The sequence below is a fragment of the Anticarsia gemmatalis genome, chromosome 14, assembly GCF_050436995.1.
Source record: "Anticarsia gemmatalis isolate Benzon Research Colony breed Stoneville strain chromosome 14, ilAntGemm2 primary, whole genome shotgun sequence".
Taxonomy (NCBI): Eukaryota; Metazoa; Arthropoda; class Insecta; order Lepidoptera; family Erebidae; genus Anticarsia; species Anticarsia gemmatalis.
This window is the reverse complement of record NC_134758.1, coordinates 7592076-7614670: the sequence shown is the minus strand read 5'-3', so window position 1 is coordinate 7614670 and position 22595 is coordinate 7592076. Positions and strand designations below refer to the sequence as shown.

The window sequence follows — 22595 nt, the reverse complement described above, 5'->3', positions numbered from 1 at the left end:
GTGTCTTATGTAAATAAAAACTTTTTCGTAGTTCAACCAATATAACGGTTTGCTGCCGATTTCTGATATTCCTGAGCTTAGGAATTTGATTTTGAAAGGAAAATAAAATTAAATGTACAAAAATTGTTCAGAAGCAATTAGATATAGAATAGATATACGTATCCCCAAGACGTAACAAGAACGCGGCTTTATTTTTTGTTTCTTGTAATTTGTTTACTTCTAGAACAGTAATGCGTGTAAAATATTAGTTGTCGTTAGTGAATAGATTGGCAACAATTCATTTTATTTTCACATAAATTATTCGCATGCATGAATTATAACCAGTGCAGCATGACGACCAATCTACGTGTTTGCCAAAATGAGGATTATTATTGACGCCGGCATTTGCTAGCATGCCAAAGATTTGGAAATAGTTTTTGATAAAATGTAATAGCTATCAATTTATCTACATAAATAAATAGCAAAGCGTGTAGATATTTATTTATGCAATAGGAAACACCTTATGTTCCGGCTGTATAATACATATATCGGCAACGAAACTTTGTATAAAACTGTTACGTTTACTCTCAACAATGGCTCATATACAAACACCACTAATTAATACACATACCGCGAATATAATGTACTTGGATAATGTAACATAGTATACACGTTTTTCCTCAAAAAAAAGATGAGATAGGAGCACTAAAATGGAAGAAATAAGTACAGTATCGATAATAGTGAACTAGATTCTTATGCACTGATTCACAGAGCGTCTTTTCTCTTGCATTTTAAAACATTGACGTCAAAATCGGCACATTCGTGCGAACTACTTTCAGTGCTTATAATACGTCAAGGATAACTGAAGCTCACTGATTTAAATTGGCTATAGATCTTGAGTGATAAGTTGTATGTACGCTCTAGAAATCAGATTATCATTCCAATTGCAGCCCACATTGTCTAAAAGCTGATAAAAGTGATCATAAGTAACAATAGTAACATATTCAATATACTTCACAATCACTAAGATCAGGGTTTTTATAAAATAAGTTAGATCTGATTCATGTGTTATTTTAGCCACATATAAAATGATAGTTATTATTAGGAAAATTTCTTGGCAACCTTTCACACGTGTTAAGCGTTATAAAGTTAAAAAACCTAAAACATGTTAAACAACATTTAGATGTTGCAATACGACAATATGATTTATTTGACCATATTTTTGCTTGAGAAACTTTTTATTTTTCTTCTTTCTTTGCTTTCTATTTTTTAACAGCAACCGAAATAATATCTCCCAGGAATATGCCTCAGAAGACAGACAACGGCTCTTATTGTGCAACTGTTAGAAAAATATGCCAAACAAGTGTGTCACCTTAGGGATAGAGACAAAATATCCCAAAAGAAAACTACTCACTTCTAGGTCATCAGCCGTAAAGCTTTCAGTTATTCCTAATTCATAGGTGGAAAATGTAAGTAGTTGTGTACGTGACACCGACCGGATAGACTAATCCAAATAGAATCAGTTTCCAATGTCGCACCGTCTGAGACATTTTTTATTTTAGAATATATTTGGGAATGTTTAGCGTTGGATGCGGAGCAAGACATTAATTCAACAGATTTGTCTTATGAAATCCCGCGATACGCCCCCGCACACCGGCGAGCTCCACGTGTATTTTTATTGAGAGTTATGTATAAGGAAAACTTTATTAGAAATCATTTTATTGTTTTTTAACGGTGTTACTAGTAATGCATTAAACATTCTAACTAATCATGAAATCTGTGGTATTTAATTACTGTCAGTACAACAACGGTACGATAAAATGACACCACCTCACCACCTTGTGAGTTGATTTGCAAATTTTAGTCAGTAATAAGCTTTAGTTAGTCATAATGCTAGGTTTAAGTTGCGGTAGCCACGCAAATGATAAGCAATGGCATGAAAATATAACTTTTTCAAACCAATAGGACTAAAAAATAAGGCATAGTGCTGAGATGAAAAATCCATACGTACGTTACGTATGGGTATTTTTTGAGTTAGCCGTTAGTTTATATTCAGATTGCACCACACTCACAATGTCAGAAAACATTATTTTTCATCGCGTTTAATTTACTGCAGATATCACTCTCAGTTAATCAAAAACAAAACAACAACACATAAGTATAATATTGTGTTGGAATCCCCGAGTCGAAATAAAAACAAATTCCTTTCTATATATATAAAAGCGAGAATGGGAAAATCTATCATGTCGTAAGTGATTCTACGAAATTATTTTGGAAGGCGACCGAAATATGTCTACGTGTTGCATAATTAATGGGTGCTACACTAATTTTGTGAAGATTTCTATCCCCATGAATTTTCTATGACATTTGGATACAAATGTAGTTCATTCACGTCTGAGTCATTGCTAATTAATATTTCTAGGCAAAAATACCTAAAAACAGAAATACAATTAATGCCATACAATCAATAACGATTACAAATGTTTTGTGGAGACAAGTGTAAGGAAGATTGATAATACAAAATCAGAAATTGAAAGTGTTGTTGTGGGAGTCCAGTTGACACGGGTCCAAGATGCCGTCAACAGATAACGGTAATGTGGTTCATGTGGTCGTCACGCCTTCTGTCTGGCCAGTACTAATCGCGTTCGACGACACCTTCACGTTAATCATAGCACACGTCAGAGACTCATCGTACTGAACGTATGGAGCTTATAAGCTCATGTCGTTATTGGTAATGCATTTGGCAGTAAACCACGGCCGTGTACGTACCGGTATGCAGATGTATGTACATTACCTTCAAGACTAACATACTATTACACCATCACAATGGAATGAATCGATTAATTACAAACGATAACGACCGCTTTATGATCTAACTATAATAATGCGCCTGTAGGTTACACCTGCCATTTTATGAGATGTATTCAAAAAGAAAAGTATAAAACTGGATAGTACATCGTAAAGTAACGCAACGAGGTCAAGGTGGGGATTTAGAACGAGGACGGAACCCGCTAATTACTCACCCACCGTGTCAATAATACATATGCTATGGAAAATAACGGTGGCGACTGACAACTACGATTTAGGGCAATACCTATTTGTAGTAAATAATAAAACATGAAGAATTTTCATCATGAAATACTGTACATGTCTAGTAATTGTTTTTTTTTTAGTTTTTTCTACCACCAATTCGATTTCTTTTTGTAATAAGACAATGATGTAATAGTGTTGTCAACATATTGCAGTACCTGCCTAACAAATGATCTCTAACATAACAGTGTTTATCATCGTAATTAAAGATATTCCAATAATTTATTACACGTCATACTTGTTACGTTCTAATGTGAATAGATAGTTGGGAATCAACAAGTGGTTTATACATGAATTACACAACCACAGACAGTCAGTGCCAAAATTCTATTTGTGACGACAAACCGAGACGGGTATATTTAACTGCCAACCATAAACTGTCGAATAACTGCAGCAACTGATAACATGTACAATAAAAACAAACTAGAATTAATAAAAACATCAGTGGCATGCTGGCAGCTTCGAATAAAATATTACACAATGACATCTATCTATGTAATGATGGAAATATGAAAATACATTTGAAAATGCTGTTTTATACATGTATGTAGGTACATTAGGTTCAGTTATTTCCCTGTAAGCAGTGATAATAGCTCTTATCAAGCGTTATCATCGTATTAGGAAAGTCTTACTGATTTAAGGTAAAATTGACACTGCTGATACAGATTAATTGAATATTTCACGACTAAACCTAATCCATGGCATTGAGGAAATTTTTCATTAATTACGTCGATGCCCTAAAACATTGCGGGAAACATTGTACATCGAAATTTTAGAACAATGAAAGAGTTTATTAGTATTGTACTAGTACCCATCTAGTAATTGCTGATTGCGGTTCTTACCCTAAATTGAAAACTGCAGTAATCGAAATAAGAATGCACACTTTAAGTATCAGTGAATCATCTTGAAAATATCAATTTTAGAGTGTAGTTGTGTGAAGGAGAATTACTACTAGCGAATAAGGATGTATTTAAAATAACATATTATATTGTTTTACATTTACAGTAATACAGCTTGTAAACCGGTAATACATAATCTTTAACGATAGTTTTCAATGTAAAGTCAAATAAATAGCAAGTCAGTAATGAGCACTGCAACAGCCACAGATTGCGATTTAAGCAACTTGAGTCTGAGATAATGCCGTTTAAATGTACATTGTGTACGAGACGTACGAGCCGTACGAGCTACGGTTCTCGGAATAATTATGAGTTTGTTTGCGACTCCTCAAACCAAACATTCCGCTTCGACGTTCCTATGTGCGCTACGTACCACCTATAGCACTACAACCGAAACGCCGACGCTTGTTGCATAAATAGATTCATTTCTTGGATGGATATTAACTACTTTTATTTAAAGGCCGTCATCGAAACCGAGAGAAACGTAGTCATAGTCATTAGGTATTTTTCGTGAAAAACAACGATGCATGACGTCATGATAGCAAGCTATAAAAATACGATTAGTCCGCCGTGACTGTATAACTCAGTTATTTGAAGATACAACATTTTATAGAAGGCTACTAAGAAGTAATGAGAATACACAATAAGATTTTATTATTTTGTTTTCATTAATGCAATTTGAGATTGTATGTACGACAAACTGGAAAACCCTTGCAACTGTTTAGTCTCCGTACCATTTAAGTCAGCTATATGCCATGAATTGAATACTGCATAATCTACATTGTAAATGTAGTAACAAGACGAGCTTACCAAAATTGTGTAACGGTTTTCAAGAAGAACATTATTACTGGAGTGTCTGAAACACGCTCCGGTGGTCTCGAACTAATAAGTCCTAATAAAATCAACAAAAAGTCTGACTAGGCAGCTATTAAAAACTAAATAATTAAATTAGCAGGCATGAAGACATTGCAACTTATAACTGAACTTATCACAAAGATTGGGCAAATTAATAGACAAAATGATATTAATGACATCACTGAGTGCGAATAACAATCGACCAACAATCAATTAAAACAAATTTCAACCACAAGAAGTGTCGGTTGTGTAAGGAGCCCACAAGACAAACTTAAAATCTAAGGTGAAAAAAGTAGGAACAATTTATAAGATAACAAAAACACCTCACATAGTTTAGTTGGCATGTGACGAGCGGGCGCCGGCACAACACGTGGGTGCTGGGCGCGTAACCGCCCTACTATGCGAAAACAATTACGTCCATGTTGGACAGACTAATACCAGCCGGATATATTGCGACTGAGACTTGCTTGCTTAATCATGCACCGGATTTATTTAGCAATGCCACCTACGATTTAAAGAAAACACTTTCCACACCAATTGTGCCCAACTGTGATAATTTGCATAGATTATTAAAACTAAAAAGTTTTACAGAGAAAAATACACGTCTAAGGTTCTTGAACTTTCCAATAAAATCACTGCGAGAAATTCTTCCGTACGGAACTTGAAGATTGTATGACGCCAGTCAAATAGTTTTAGGGAAAAATTATATCTTGTTAGTAATGCTCTGGACGATAATTATTAGGCGTTACTTCAACAACTTTTAAATAAATGTTATGAGTGATTTCTCTAAGTTTATTGACTCTCGGTGAGTTAAACTGAAGAATCGGTCATTGATGCCGGGGACCCAAATATTATGAAATCGTTCACGACAAACAAGAGTATTTTATTATTTCACGCAGCATAACAAATCATTCGACTCATAAAACCGAATAAAAAACTATTAAGAGTTGTAGTCTCTCTAGCCGGTATTAACGGGAAATAACATGAAAGAACTTTGCAACAATTTGGCAATCATTGCAGGTCGTTGTAAAGATGTCAGATATGAATCTTATGAATCATATTAGTTTAACCAATAATAAAATATTGGGGTTAATGCAATTCCTGACACTCCACTTCTTAGTCGAAATCAATAATCTTTACTTTAAATCCGAAACATCCAATTCTAAGACTAAAAGATTCGTCCAATAAATCACGGTTGACAGTGCATGTGTGGCCTAATTTCATGTTTATTAAGATAATTTACCCGAAATGTGCATCTATGTATTTTGGCGAGATGTTTAATGATGGCCGATGATTTCATTCGTGGCGTCTCCGGTCTGCGGCTGCGGTCTGGACAGGCAATACTAATGAATTGACGAGCGATGTGCAAGCCGTCCCGCCAGATCGCGTCTCCGCCCTGCTGAGTGGTGACTTCCCACCTGTCACAACACACCCTCGACCAAACGTTTACCACGCCAGACGTGACTGAACCTAACTGACACAAATCACGATCAACAATCACTTCTGATTCATACTAGCTTTGTCTCAAACAATTTTTGGATGTGAATAATATGAATTCTAGAAAAGTCTCTTTTTTGATGTTCAAGGAAAAACAAAAAAGGTTCATTTCCAAGTTGACTTTACATTAAAGAAGATTAAAGTTGTTTAAATCTGACCTAATAAAATAAATAAAGATAAACAAGTTGTCCATTCGATGCAACATAGCAACCCTACAAGAGAATGCGCGACCTGTTAGCGCAACATGTGAAGGTAAGTCGGCGAATACGCATTTGTTTACGAGTTTTCTGTTACATAAGGTGGGGAATGTGGCCCACTCGTTGTGGAGTCTGTACACCTATTTATACGCTCTTTCCATTCCCGACTGCGTGACACATATTACTTACTCCAGTGACTAAGGGCGGGCTAAAGATAATTTTCCTGCAGCTCAACCATTAACCGAATTTGCACGTCTGATTAACATTTTGTTTTTTATGTGCAGCTATATAAATTTTACTTTAACGGCAATGTGTATACAATAAAGAATGTTGTTCACAACACGTCTATATAATTAATGAGCATTGAAAGATGTAAACTGGAAAAGCCTAAGAAAAACCGGTTTTGATTTTTTAGATAGCCACAGATTTATTTATGAAATCCACTTGATAACAATTTTCTACATAGTTCCTAAGTATATCAAAACAAATGCAATCAAGTTTAATGTCTATGATGAAACTCACGAACAATTAAGTATAATCGGTTATTGCTGTTAATTTTGAATACTCACTTTTGTTAAACTGAAACAGCAACATGTTACGTTGCATTTGAATGAGAACTTTTAATTACATAGTACACTTTGGGGTTATTACATTATGTTCCAAATTAATTGTTATCAGTGTCAGTTTGTTTATTATTCAACAATAATTAAATGTAAGGAGGTGATCCTTCGCTGTATCCACATCATCAATTCACATTTGTTGTTCCGAAGTATTTACATATTTGAAAGTATTGTCATTCGTAAATGATGTTTATTTGCATAATCAAGTTTTCAAACTCAAGCTGATAAGGTATAATTAGTCAACAAGTAGGTTAAGTCACCGCGTGTTAGATAAGTTTCAAGTACTGTTTTCGAGAAACTCCTGCGCTGCAAAGCTATGTATTTGTATCGTACCGTCGCAGTGCCTGCAGCGCTTGGGCTCCGGGGGTGCGAGCTCGTCGCCGAGTTCGCGGTGTCGTACCGGCATGGCGGCGCATCCCGCGCCGGCGCCGCCACCACCCGTCTGTCAATACGAGGCTCGCGCGCTCCACCTCGACCGCTCCTCTAGAGGCGGCGGCGTCGCAGCTGCCACTGAGCCCGACCAACGAGCCGCCCGCCCCGGGCGGTAGGCGGCGCCCATTCCCAAGTTATTTTGGGCGGCTGTGACTCACGGCTCGAACTGCCCGAGGCGAGCGGCGCCTGCGCATCGCAGCCTCTGTGGCAAATACCGCCTAAGCCTACGCTCACTGACAGCACATTTCCACCCCTACAGATTCATCCCTTAACTGTGGATTAGTATTTTATTTACTAGTTAGAAGAAAACAATACTTTTTGGTACCTTGAAAACATTATTATGGTTCATTTTACGGTTTACATTTTTTATTATTCATTTATCGATAAATATCGACATAGTTGTGAAATACTAAAATATTCCTTATAACAATGCTTATCTTGTTTTTAAATTAAACATTTGCTGATACCTACAGATAAAAGTAAACAGTATCAGCTGTTTAACTATCTATATTATGAGTCAGGCACCTGATGGCGAGCGCCGTCGTCAAGGCCAGCAAAGAAAACGTGATTGTCGTGTGTTCAACAAGTCAGGGTTTCGAAGAGCACCAAAGAAGTTGTAATAAAACTATAGCTTTATTTTAGGTGTGACCAAACCCCATTCAAGAATGAATATAATATAAACATATAAACAAAATGGAATGTTAGCATAAGAAACTATTATAAAGGATTATCACTGGTAAAACCAGTTCCATATTCAGAGTTTTAGTCTGTTATCAGGTATCAGAACCTTTGCCCTTTAATAATTGGGTCAATATTAATTGAGCCTCTTTTGTACTACATTCACTACTTTTTTGTAAAAGTTCATGACATAATGATCCATAGGTATTTATTTAACAAGGTTCTTTAAACAAATGTATTGTTTCAGTATCAAAACTTTCATAGACTTGAAAAACTCTTCCATTTGAGGATTATAATCAAAGAAACAACTATTTGTTTCTACAAACAGGTGAATTTTATCATCTATAAAGTTTAATTAAAGATAAAACCCAAATCTGAACTGAATATCACAATATTTTTACTTATTTTGCATAAATCTATACCAAACAAAACTGCAAGAGAGGAAGTGAGATCTGTTTATACAAAAGTATTGATAAACATTGGAAAAATTTCAACAGCATGTTTACGATCAAACATAAACAAAAGACTAAACAGAGCATATTAGAATGCATAGCAACATGACTTAATGCACTTAAAATAGTAGCTCCAGGCAAACATTATTTTGCTTATTTTAACACAAAGGTCTGTTATAACATTGGTATAAGCCCTACCAATGACATCACTTTTATTTTTTCTTTGTTACTACACCCTCAGATTTCCTTTCGTTTTAATTATTTTTCTTATTTCTGGGTGTTTAAGATACCTAGGTTTATATGATGTAAAAGAATTATGGATTTCAGGCAGACAGATTTGGAGAGTATTTTAGTACCAGCAGTAATTTTATGTACACTTCATTCTAAGGAAAAAAACAAAATATTGATTTCCTAAATAGTGACCACATGTTTCTGTAATTGCCAACTTTTTGAGACAAGCAAATGTTGGTAAAATATCTATGCAATGATATGCTTATTCCTCAGATTTGGAACTGGCATCTATTAGAATTTTTGCCTAAATCTGAACACTGGAGAAGACATTATGTTTTCAATTCACTGGGATGTAACAAATCAAGAATATGCATTAGTAGTAGGTCAATTTAAAAATAATGTAGAAATATGGAGATGTTACTCCAAACACAGCCACATCAGTTTTTAGCAAGAATAAGTACCTAGTAACTGTAGTTATTGCAACAACTGTTTTTAAATTTTTACTTTTTATACACAATAGCAAATATAACTAACAATTGAGTCAGTGCCTACTTTTATTTTGTGTTTGTGTATGATCTGATACTAATGCGGTTTGTCAAAATGAATCATTTGGCACCGTGTGCGAAAAGTAAAAGCGGCTCAGGCTATGGCACATCCCTATAATCTTATATTTACATAAGCGCAAATGAGCCGGCGATAACACGCTAATCTAACAACTTTTTGCAAATTCCTTAAATGTTAAAACCATTAGCATTGTTATTTCTACCTACCCTTAATAACAATCAATGAATTTGATTGAACGAAAAGTTAATAATAACTTTGTAATACGTCGTGTCTGGTTACAGAAATCTATAACAATTGGAGTGTTTGCAATGTGATATCATGACTATCCTTGGACGTATGTCACCTTTTCTAATTATCAAATGGAATGTTTATTATCTACAATACTAATACAAACCCTATAACACAACGTGACATCGCAATAATAACTAGAAATAGACCAAAACGAAACAGATTGAATACAACTGTGGGCGGCTACGCAAAAAACTTACCTTTGTATGAGGAATATTGTCTCCTTCAATAAAATCCAGTGTATTGATATGCTTGTTTGAATATGTTGTGTGAATTCACTATAATTCCGTTACACCACGTCACTATGATTTATTATTTCACAAACATAGAAATAAATATGCAGCTCGCTCCTGCCATTTTGGATTTTTGAAGAATATGTTGCCATTGACAAAATTACAATTGTTAATTCTACTTACAAACTGAATACAAGTCTTTTTATCCTTCAATGTATACCCTCTATTAATCGACTAAAGGCAAAAAAATATAATTTCCAAGGCGGGACACAAATGCAGGTACCTATATATCTGGATAGAAAAGATTCCTTTGAAGTATTCAAGTTTCATAGATAATAAGTGCCTTTGTAAAGTGGTCGGCCTTTGTAAATTCAATTATTTATTACGTTTTAGAATTTGAACTGCAGAATGATGAGCAAATGGTGAAAGCCAAAATAGAAATAGATAAGGCACATATTTACACCGCAATTGGGAACGATTGAGAGCGATAGCATGTGTTCGATTCCTAAGACCATCAAAAAACAAATAATACGCAAAATATTATTCATACAACTTTATTAGTATGTAAATTGAAATAGAGTGCAATTTATTTAAAGACAAAATATGTTCGAAGAGATTGTGAACGCCAATCTTATAATAATAATCACCGGACTCATTGCAACAAGATTTCTCTAAAATGTAGAATTGAGAGAGCTGAATAAAAATTCATCGGCTAATCGTATAATTACATTTAGTAACAGAAATAAAACATCAACAAAAACAATTTGTACACAACGTCAAATTAAAATTAATGTAGATATTTATCATCTTAATAACAATAATTTTGTAAAATGAATCTTAAAACAATGCCAAAATTTACTAGATAAATAACAATATTTAATTCATAACTATTATGTTATTGATTACACTTTAAAATATAAGTAAATAGACACTGAATAATTACTTTATTAAATGTGCTTGTCTGAGTACGTAAAATATTTTTACTAATAGACGAAATGCAGTTATATACTTAAATAATTTAATGAGTAATAAATAATAAAAACATCTGTATCAGTACAATACGTTGAAATAATATAATAAGTCTTCATGTACATAGTAATCGATCTTGCTTAGTTAGGGAATTATTTATTTTTTTATTCCATATAACCTATGAATAGACTATGATATTTATGTATATTGTAATTAATAGGCGGGCAAAAACTGGAATTTCATTTAAAACTATTAACCAAAACATAACCATTACATTTTTATTTATTTACACAGTGCCTCAATATAAAAATAAATACCTATTATAAAAATAATCTGAGGCGTTAAATATTTTCGTAATGCATCGTTTTTAGAAGCAATTGAGTACAAATAAAATGTTGGAATAAGCCATTCAATTATTGGGCACGTTTTTATCAACCAGAAATACGTAATCATTTCAATAAAAGTGCCCAGCTGCAATGTATTGTGTATCAATCAATATTATTTTACGTCAATTTACAGCTGAGTCAACTTTCTTCCTACGATATTTGAATAGAATCAGAAAGTGTTCAACACTGCCAATAGTCAACTGGTTTATTCTTAATTCTACGGCTACATAGCACGATCTAACACATATATTTGGTAAATAAGTTATATTATGTATTTCACAACTCATCATTTTAACTGTTGTTTGCAATTTCGCAGTTGCCGTTTTGTTTGACGTGCTGTTCCTTTTTCATAGCTTTTGTGATGGCGAGTTCCTTCTGTTCTTTACGTGAGTTTCGCACTTCAAATTCAAGTCGATGGCGTATTATTCGTTGCACAATATCTTCTGTGGTCATAGTGTTGCCTGAATTTAGTATCTGCAAAATATTTTTTTTTTAATTAGAACTTAGCCCGATAAATATTTAATTTTATGAATAATTCATTCGGTGAGTATCAGAGGGCAATAAGTTTAATAAATTACCTTGAAACAGCCGCGTTGTTTGGGAACCTTGTAGGGGTCGATGCCGTCAGAGTCGGAGGCTATTGCAGTGAGGCCGTGGCAGACTACCTTCACTCTAAAGTGGTCCATGAGCTCTGCTGTCACGGCGTACGGCGCACCGATCACCACCTCGTGAACGTACTGCAAACAAAACAATACAACAATGGCCATAACATATTATTCAAACCAATTCAGTAACCCTGTGAAATCGTCAATTAAAAAATGAGCGATTTTTCTGACCTTAAAGTTAGCAGTAAAAACAATCGCGGGCTTTTATTATCGAGTTATAATTGCTACGCGCATAATTTTCAGAACTTATCAAACACACATTTTATTTTTACTTGCATAGAACAGAGTTCACTCAATCATACTTTTTTTAAACCAATATTTACATTAAAACCATACATACCGAATTATCAACTATCATTAATTTAATACCAACGTGCAACAAATTACCCTTACGTTAAAACGAAATATCGAAAATCTCTATAAAATATCTAATCTGACAATCATAACAATAAATGGCGATAAAACAATAAATGATAAACAAATTGCATAGTAAATATCGGACAGTTGTAAAATGGCATAGTATAAGCATTTATACGATAACACAATCTAATCGCATTGACGGTGTGTAGAAGATAGCACGAGCGTGAAAGAATCACGCGATCCTGTCACGATGACTTGTTTTGCATCTGAATATAACCGTATTTATTTCAGGAGGCTTATTTTAAAACCACTCTTTGATTTAAACACCGTCTATCTGATTTTACTGCATAATATTAGATTCCCAATGTTTTATAAGTAATGTAATTTATGTTCAAAGCTGTAGGAATTATTTCCGCTACCAAGAAATAAGCAGTTTAGACTGGCAGATCGTTTTTAAGGAATAAAAAATTTGCCGGTATAATCTGCTTATACGTGGGCCACTACTTATATTTTGAGCCTAACTATGAAAAACTGTAAATATGTGAGTGAAAACTACTTTATCGTGTTCTCGGGTATTCTTATTCATGATCTAGATGATTTTTTATCCGATTAAAATATTTTTTTAATGTTTTTTTCCCTTTGCCGAAGACCCCTCAAAAACAGGGTGTGTCAGCGTGTAACCTGTTTCTTGTAACGATGAAAAATCAATGTTAACGCAATTTTTTGATGACGTTTTGGAACAAAATAAAGTTATTTGATATCAAACTGTAACGGCATGGCGAGAAACTCATTAATTCGTTTTTTTCGTGCACATAATAGCCAGCTGTTTAGCGAGATGCGTTACGGCCGGCATTGTTTCTATTGAGCTCGACCTGTAGGATTTTATGGTTTTTCCATATTTTAAACCAGTCTCTAGATAAATTTTTGGTTGTAAATCAATAAGAATTAACCGTACTGCATTTTTCTAAAGGCACTTTTCACCGTAACAAAGTTTTTATAAAAAATCAAGAGACCATTTGTTCCGAAGTGCTTCAAGCGCGAATATTTTTTTCTGGATTTGGTTCATCTTAAAGCATCCATAAAGTCGACTGGTGTTTATTTTTGGCTCATGCGTATTATATCCTAGATCCCTGTTCTATCACAATTTGATACACGTATTTTGAAGCAAAACGGTGGGTTTTTCAAGCATTTGTCTGCACTAATCGGCGCGAGAACCTTATCGAATTGTTGTGAAAAAAAAAATGATTCATTAAGAAAAAATATTCTAATCGGAAATGTTTTTACCTAATATTTTATATCTAAGAGTGGAAATAATGTTTAGGATTGTGTCATTCTTTTCATGTATCAGGAAACGAAAATGCATAATTAATTTTCGCACAGCAACAATTTTTCCGGACACAACTGGTGACCTTGGACGACCTTCAGGAATTTCATTGGTGAGGGAAAAATAGTCATGATAGAAGTCCATTTATTGGCTTTTTAAATTTTCAAAGAATCAGACTTTATCACCAAAATAATAAATAAGTCGATAGAGACACGACTGTTTCTATAAGTCATGTCGAAAGTCGTAAAAAATATTTGTACGAAAATGTTAACATCCTAATGCCATTTTCCCGCACACTTACAATTTTCAATCGACGTTATTGAAAATATTTTCAGCGCAGATTTCAAACCTTTCTTCGGAATGTAGTAGTCAAAAAGGTCAAACTTTACGATGAAAACACCAAATGGGGTCTATAACAATCAGATTCGCCAAGGCTCAAAATATAAGTAGTGACCTAAGTATCTTGGTAACTAGAAACCAATATTTTTATCGACCATTTAGTGTGTATGTTAGTCGCGATTAAACGAGTGTGTACTTGCATTCGATAACAGAGCGGCAATACAAAGCACGCAATATTAAGTGGGTATTGTACATACTACGTACATTGCGCTTATGCTGTGATCATTAGCCGCATTCTATATTTTAGTTGAATTCCTTTCATATTACACGTTCAGAGCAAAACTGCATAGCGTTTGTAAACGCTATGATTAGGTACTATTAATAGAATGTATTAAGTATAGTGTCGAACGTGCTCGTATCAACGTAACGCCCAGTGCGGGCACCAAATCCTAGACCTAATGATCGTACAGCCGTATACACTTATACCGGTAAGACCACGGAGGCAATCGAATAGCTAATTCTATGTTTTAGTGTGTACCACATGTTTAGTTAAGGTTTCTCTGGATAGGTTTTCTCAATATCCAATTTAACCCGTTACTGTCCCACTACTAGGTAAGGGTCTCCTCTAATGGATAGGATTCGATATTCAAAACGTCGTTACAATAGATAAAATGACCGGAAATGTTTGAAAACAACTGTCAACAATGCACCTGATAAGCTATCCAATGATTATTCCAAAATTATGAAACCGGGACTTAATAAAGACTGTGATAATGGTGGTGGTAATAAGACTACTAAATACCTTGCAAGCCAGTACAGAGAGTACTCGTTCGTGAAGATTCATAATAGGATAGTTGGAGCCTTTGTATCTGTTCACTTCGAGGTCGGTGTGCAGGCCCACGATGAGGAAGTCGCCTTGCTTGTGTGCCGCTTCTAAGAAGTCCAGGTGACCCACGTGGAATAGATCGAAAGCGCCGGCGACGTATACAACCTAGAAAAATATAAATGTATATAAATAATAAGGCCTAATAACGCATACAAACTTACTTATACTGACTTAATACCCACCTATTCAGCTCGGCATTAATCGGTCTAGCCGGGCGGCACAAGCCGAACAAGTGAGTCGACCCGGTTTTGTTCTTCGATAAGTATGGTCGAAAAGAACGTACGGAACCGAATATATGTGTATAGCAAGCCTTGCCGAGCACGTTAATAAATATAAATTAGAAAATACCAATAGAACTTTCTCCGAGAATCGAACCCGAGACCTCTATACGATAGTCCCATTCACTACCGACTGTGCAATGGAGGTAGTAATAATATATTTCCTATTAGATAAATCAAAATATTATAACAATTACGTGTTGAGGATAAACAACTACAATATGAAGGATATAACTACAAAAACTATTTAATATGAAACAATTGAGTTCAAAAGTACACATAGGTACAAAAAATAAAACTAACATTAATGTAAGCATAGAAAAACTGACTACAATCATCACTATTGTAATTATTACGATGACAATAAACTAATTAGTAGTTGAAACCGTTCTAAAGTTTAAAAATAACTATTTAAGTGGCAATTAATGTAGAATTTTTGCATAAATATTGCGGTAACAAGTCAGGTGGTTTTGCATTAGAACAGTTTTATAGGCAGTTTTATTAAAGGAAACTAACAGCATATCAAAACATCCAATCAATTGTAATTAAATATGTTTTATTTAGTCGCCCAGTGGTCGACAATAATGAATTTAAATTATAAGTTTTCAAATATACATTATTAAAATATAATGTTCAAATATTATTAAGGTCTACTGCCAAAGAAATTACTACTCTAAGTACATATTTCACTAAAGCAGTTATTTTATTAATTTTATTTAAAAGGTGTCCAAAGTTTTACCTTACGCTGATATTAATATATATGTTACTGTATATGCCCGAACTGTGGTAAATCCTAAGATTTTCCGGTAAAACCTAAGATTTACCAACTCTCAATGGTAAAAGTCCGAACGTTCTTTTATTTCATACTAGCTGACCCGTGCGGCTACGCTCGCGTGAATGATTTTTTTATACTAATACAAAGCTTAATTATTCCTTAACAACAAAATATGCATTTTTTCACGAAAAATATTCTCAAAATTATTTATATCTCATATAACTCGCGCTAAAGCATATCCGCCATTAAAACTGTTGCCATGACAACGAAATTTTGTTAATTCAATGTCATTATAATATTGACTATTCGCGACTTCGGTGGCGAAACCTGAATTTTCCCGGGAAATGCGTCATTTTCCCGGGGTAAAAAGTAGCCTATGTCCTTTCTCGGGTATCAAACTATCTCCATACCAAATTTCATGCAAATTGGTTCAGTAGTTTAGGCGTGATTGAGTAGCAGACAGACAGACAGACAGACAGACAGAGTTACTTTCGCATTTATAATATTAGTATGGATTTTTACCACTATTCACTTGGATAGATATGTCCTTTTGTAGTATTTCCTCTAAAATTAAGTCGGTAGCTAATAACTAGTAGGTATTTGTTAGTTCTAAAACGGTACCTGTGCAAGGCACATGAAGGACATAGTTATACTACCCATGGGTAGGTATGAACAACTCACAAGTACATACCTACAAAAACATTGAGTGACGTAATACTGTTCTGTTATCATTTATCAGTAGTAGCTGAGGTGTCGGATGACCCACTAATCGGTCTCAGATCATTGATAGCGTATACGTTGATGAATGATGACTTATCAAACTGAGTCATCACACCTGGTATTATTATATTTGATACCTATCTACGTTCACTTAAAAGAAAGTGCTGTACTATTTGTGGTAACTTAATAGTCAATATATGTAATAATAATAAATACTACAAATAAGTATTGAATCTGAGAGTTTGATAGTGTTGTTTGAGTATACTAGGTATCCTGCTTTAAGTATTTCTTCTTCTTTGAAAAGACAACTCCCGCACTAAGAATCGCTTTTGTGTCGCGGGGACTTTTACAAACATACAACTAACGTACACAAAGTATAACCAGACCCGAAACAACTATTTGTTATCGCACAAATAATATAATTGTTTCGTGTGGGCATCGAACCAACGACCTTCCAAAGCAAATGGTAGCGGCGGCGTGACGATCTTAACCACTGTGCCATGGAGGCAGGCAGATATTGTTGTTATAGTCTCTTTCATTACCTTACTTTACTTCTAAAAGCTACTGATTAATTGGTAGTAAAACCACAAAATTGATGAAAATATTAACTTAATAGATATTCACGTAATCGGAAATTCCTTAGGGCCAGTCCAAAGTATTTCGTGGTAATAGTATGTTTTAAAATTCTACACGACATTAGTGTCATAGGGCACTTGTTAAATCACTTAGCAAATAGTTTATACTACATAATACTTTTTATTCCTTTCTCATTTTTAGAAGATTTAAATGCAGAACCAATTTGAATGAACCTAAGAAATTAGTGAAATCGTTGCAAGAAACATTCGAAAATTTTTACGAAGGTCAGTGTTTTGTTGAATTATAATAGCCCCTTGGACTATAGAAATAATTCCCTGAATGTAAATAAAAAATGTGTTACATACCTTATCAGTAGGTTTAGGTGAGAGTCCGCTGCTGAATTGTATAATTTTCTGTGTGGTGGGCAAGAATTGTGAACATCCTGTGTAGGGTGAGCGGGCGGTGGAATCTGTTCCGAGGTTCGACGAGTGTTCCAGCGCGACGGAGTACTCTTTGTCACCTCTCCTGAAAAGCGATAAGCCTTAAGTGTAATCAGCAATAACATGAAATGATACATTACTGTGTGAAATGTATTTGACATCATTCAATTGTGAAAACCGATGCCTATGACTTACCCCTGGTTTCTAAGTTCAATTAACGGTAGTTTATCTATTCAATAGCGATTTTTTTTTTATATGTGTTAAAATGCTAATGAATAGATAAACTACCGCTAAATGTACCTCAGAAACCAGGGGTTAATGATTCTGTTTGCCCAGATCGTGAACAGTCCATTGATTGCAATCTGACTAACATTAACAATCTCGTCTCTGCCTACCCCTATCTATGGGAACGTGTGACTTTATGTATTAACAATATGACATATTTCGTTAGTTTACAAACTATCACGGGTCAAATTGTAAACTATATTATTCTTCGACAAAATTTTAATTATAGATTATTTTTCGATCGGTTTTCACAATTACATGGACGATATATGCGTAAGATATGAGGCCAATATACTCAGTAATACATAAATGGTTCTAGTTATTACATTGAATGATAGCCATGCATGTTGCTATTCTTATCTGATTTCAATCTCAATAGGCATGAGGAATTTCTATAGCCGGTATAGTAGAAATATCTACTTATACATGTAGTTTCTTATATGATATGCTTATTATCGTAGAAATATTATCATTTAATATTTCTTTAAATTAAATTGAAACGGTAATTTTAATAAGTACATTTTCTCTTAGGATGTTACTCTACTCAACATAAAATGCGAATTTAAGTTAGTCTGTGCGTTACGTTACGTTAAAATGACTGGACTGATGTGGACAATATTAAGCTGGGTAATAAAATAATCCTTGGGAAGAACATCGGTTTCGTTTTTTCAATAGTAATTTACTATTATGTAAATAAATAAATATGTTTTGCTCTACGTTTAAGTAAGTCACTTTTATCACGAACATTATGAATCAGTTGCATTCAGAAGTATGCGTGACTGTAACATATCATCTATGAGTAGGTATTTCTAATTATCCGGCATTATGACTATGGCTAATCAACAATAATGGATGGAAATTCGTATCACGGATGATATAAACAACAATGTTCAGAATATAGTACAAAGTATTTAAACGAAAAATCTACAAAAATACATTATGTAGTATACTATTGACTAACAGGATACTGAAAAAACAATCAAAAATTTGCTTCAAGGTGAATACTAAATGAAGAGACTAATAAACTTAATTAATGTATAAATTACCGTACATGTGTAGCTCTATTCAGAAAAGAATATTTAATTTAGTATATTATAAATCAATTTAATTAAATAATTACTTTCGTATCATACCTCAAAAGCAAATTGTAAATCCTTTTTCTGAGAAATAAAATATAATAATAAAGTTATTATTACTTGAAATGTTCCCTTGTGAGTAGCAGCATGCGTCCGACTAAATCTGTAGTGGAAACACCGGCAGTCCTTTGTACTTCCCTGCAACATATTAACAACAATTCAACATTGTTTATAAATACTATCTTAAATTATAAATATCCGTCAGGCGCCATACAGTGTGAGAACTACTACATAAAGATAATTCGAATGACACGTAAATAGAGCTCGTCTTATGAACATACACGAGGTTTGATCTACCTTAAGCCTAGTCCTCATTGTGCAAAATATTTAAAATTGTTTTCATCCATATCTATCTATAGGAAACTACTCGTAGTTGCAATATTTTCCCTGCACTTATTTAAAACCGCGCAATTAATATCAGTGAATTAAGTCGCTATATGATGACGAATGAAGTTGATATAAATATATATAATTTTGTTGTTTTCTTTATTTAACGAGTATAAAATAGCTAAATTCTGTTAGTAAATCGACGATTGAACGAATATGCAAGTAATCTGCATAAATAGAAATGTCATTGCTTCCTGAGAAAGTAGAAGGAAAGTGTTAATTAGCGACATCTTTCGCGGGATTGTGAAAGCTGCAGTGAAATGCACTGGCCACACAAGATTCCCTAGTTAAACTTTTCACACAGTAATAAAAATAAACCAAAACTAGAAAATTAAATACTCATAGTGTTCAACTGTTTAATATTTCTGATAAATTCTTATCTTAACTTTTTAATGTGTATATTACACAATATGTATAGGTATTTAATGTATGAGCACCAATTAACATTCAAACACACAATTTACATTCCATATAAATCACTACATTACTCTTTGATTAAGGTTTCAATGAACTACACTTGATACATAGAATAAAAATTAAATTGAAAAAAATATATAATGTTGATATAAATATTTCCGGTGTACCTTATAATTTTATTTTAAACTTTCCTTAAATATTTGTTCCCTGAACAAACAATTGAATGCTTTTTTTCACTAGAAATTACTGCTAAAATTGTACAATATGTCACTTCTCATTAAGTGTGTGTAACTAAGTCCAGTCACCCTTTACTTTCAAATAAATATAATAAAGAATCTAAGTACATTCGGGTACCTGTAACGGCCAGCTTTCTTGACTAAATGATATGTATCAATTCCATCTGCAGTCACTGTTATGTCATCTGAAACAAATTATCTCAAAGTCAGACCTTATTACAAACTTACATATAAAAAAATACACTATTTTCCCATACACCTCCACTTTGTACTATCCTTACAATCTTTTCTTGCTTCATTCACTTCCATTCATCTTGTCATATTGATCCAAGCTTTATAACTGAAATTTTTCAACTACTACAATACTGCATATCTTTTTTATTATAATACTTTATTTTATCCTAAATATTATTTAGTATAGACTAACACAAGGTTGATAAAACCAGAACCCATGAAGCAGCCATCCGTCTACATTCAGTAAGCAAAAAATCTTTAGTTAATAATTTATATACTATATAAGGGGATATGAAAAAAATAGCAAAGTTTTTGTAGATAAAGGCATTATGACGTACAAGAGTAAGAACTGGTTCCAAGGTTGGGGTATTATTTAATGTTGATTTCTGAGCTCCAACATTACTATGTAAGTTGTTTACGAAGATATATTTTTTGTCATGATAGTATACAGCAAGAAATACATTAGAATTTTGTGAGATTCATTCTATTTTATAATTTGACTGACTTAACAATAAGATTTTAATATACCAGTTTTCGTCAGACAGGCACATTTACAAGCTGGTTACGAAACAACAACAGTGGGAATTATATATAATCTGAATATTTTTATTTAATGTGTTTATTAATAAAGTAACTAACTAGCTTTGAATTATTTAAAGTAATTTGATGACATTTAATTAATAATTCAATGTCAAGGTTCATTGGAATGGTATTAGGTATCTGAAAATAATTGTAAAATTGATTAAAATTTTAACTTAAACTATTTTCAGAAGAACTATTATATTTAAAGACACCATAAATGTAATTTTTTTTAGATTTTAGAAGCTGGAAATAAAATTAATATTTTTTAATTTAAATATGGTCTTATAGTCTTCGCACAATATCTAGGTATTATCCAACAAGATAAATTCTTGTTTAGAGTTTTAGATAGAAGGATTGTATAAGAGTGTTCTTACTTCCTACATATTATAGTTATTTAAAGCACTGGAGTATATCATTATATTTATTTATAGACCAGTATTGTTAAATTTTCCTACAAACTAGATAGCTATTCATTGCTAGTTCTAAATCATTATGATAAATGGCAATGATGTGGAAACCAATAAGAATTATGCCTTACCTCCATGTACACAGAAATCACACTGATTATTGTCCAGAGTCTCAAGAGTGGTGACATAAGGTGCACCCTCAACCACCTGGTCCACCCATTTAATGGCACGGACCATTTTGTAACGCTCCTCTTGGGTAAATACGGGAGGACCTTTATGCTTTGAAATTTCTTCGTCTGTATGTACTCCCACGATCAAAACATCGCCCAATGCTTTGGCTTGTCGTAAAGAATTTGCGTGACCAAAATGCACCATATCGTAACTGAAAATAAGAGGCAGCTAGTTACAGCAAAAGTCGGTGCAGACTATTTTCAGTGAACAGCATGTGTACACAATGGTTAAAAGAAATCGTTCACACCGGATGTTTTATAATTAAATCCATCGGCTTTTAGGCTGTTAACACAAAATTTTAAAAAACATTGATATTCGCCCACACGCACCGTTGATACACTAAACTGTTTACAAGAGTTTCATTTAATCTTTTCAGTATAAAGCAGGCTAAAGTGTAAAAATAAAAACTCGATATTACTCACCACCCATCACACCACACACGTATTTGCTTTTTGTTTTCATTGTTTTCACTCATCTTTTGTATTTTTTTGGTATTTTAAGTTACGTGCGAAATTTAACCAGATTCAGAATTTAGATTATTTTTTAATTTAATTAAATGCAACCAGAGTCCGAACCCACAACACCACCGCCCCACGGAGAGTTCACAAATCAACTGATAAAATAAACTGTCACTGCTGTCACGTTTTAAGCCAGCCTTTTGCGCCTTTGCGGAAACATCAAAATTCCGTGTACAGACATTCTCGTTATTAACATAAGCTTATTTTTTTAACTATTATTTTTGTATGTATGCATATATTAAATTTTGCAATGTAAGCCAAAATACAAAAAAACTGCTTTAACGATGTTGCTGTTAGCGACTATACATTAAATAATGAATCCCGAGGAAATACATTTTTGAGTCAATTTTCAGAAGGCTCTTCTAGCTCTGGTGCGACGTTGAGGATAGTCTAGATGTAGGTATAAGTTCCCTTTAATTTCAATAGAATGTT

General features: G+C 33.6%; 2 protein-coding genes across 5 annotated transcripts in view; both read right to left on the bottom strand.

The window, feature by feature from the left end:
- Nucleotides 1–10144, bottom strand: part of Mrtf (Myocardin-related transcription factor) — a 32921-nt gene extending 22777 nt beyond the window's left edge. Inside the window, exon 1 of one of the 3 annotated variants that reach the window (XM_076123157.1) lies at nucleotides 9980–10144. Coding sequence is in view for 2 of the 3 variants with exons in the window: in XM_076123156.1 (XP_075979271.1) it covers nucleotides 7468–7540 (73 nt within the window). In the remaining variant the exon portion in view is untranslated. Of the gene's footprint in view, nucleotides 1–7467; nucleotides 7744–9979 lie in introns of those variants that run through there. The other 2 variants (XM_076123156.1, XM_076123155.1) reach the window with 2 other exon arrangements.
- Nucleotides 10145–10550: 406 nt separating this feature from the next.
- Pect (phosphoethanolamine cytidylyltransferase) lies at nucleotides 10551–22261 on the bottom strand. Of its 2 annotated transcripts, none has more exons than XM_076122686.1 (8): nucleotides 22068–22261; nucleotides 21546–21796; nucleotides 20310–20376; nucleotides 19212–19289; nucleotides 17656–17815; nucleotides 14858–15046; nucleotides 11946–12104; nucleotides 10551–11841 (listed from the first exon to the last, which is right to left on the bottom strand). In XM_076122686.1, the coding sequence occupies exons 1-8, from the start codon at nucleotides 22118–22120 to the stop codon at nucleotides 11659–11661; spliced, it is 1140 nt and encodes a 379-aa protein (XP_075978801.1). In that variant the 5' UTR covers nucleotides 22121–22261; the 3' UTR covers nucleotides 10551–11658. The 2 variants fall into 2 exon arrangements, with proteins under 2 accessions (XP_075978801.1, XP_075978802.1); XM_076122687.1 differs by having other exon boundaries at nucleotides 17656–17812.
- Between the last annotated feature and the right edge of the window lie 334 nt (nucleotides 22262–22595).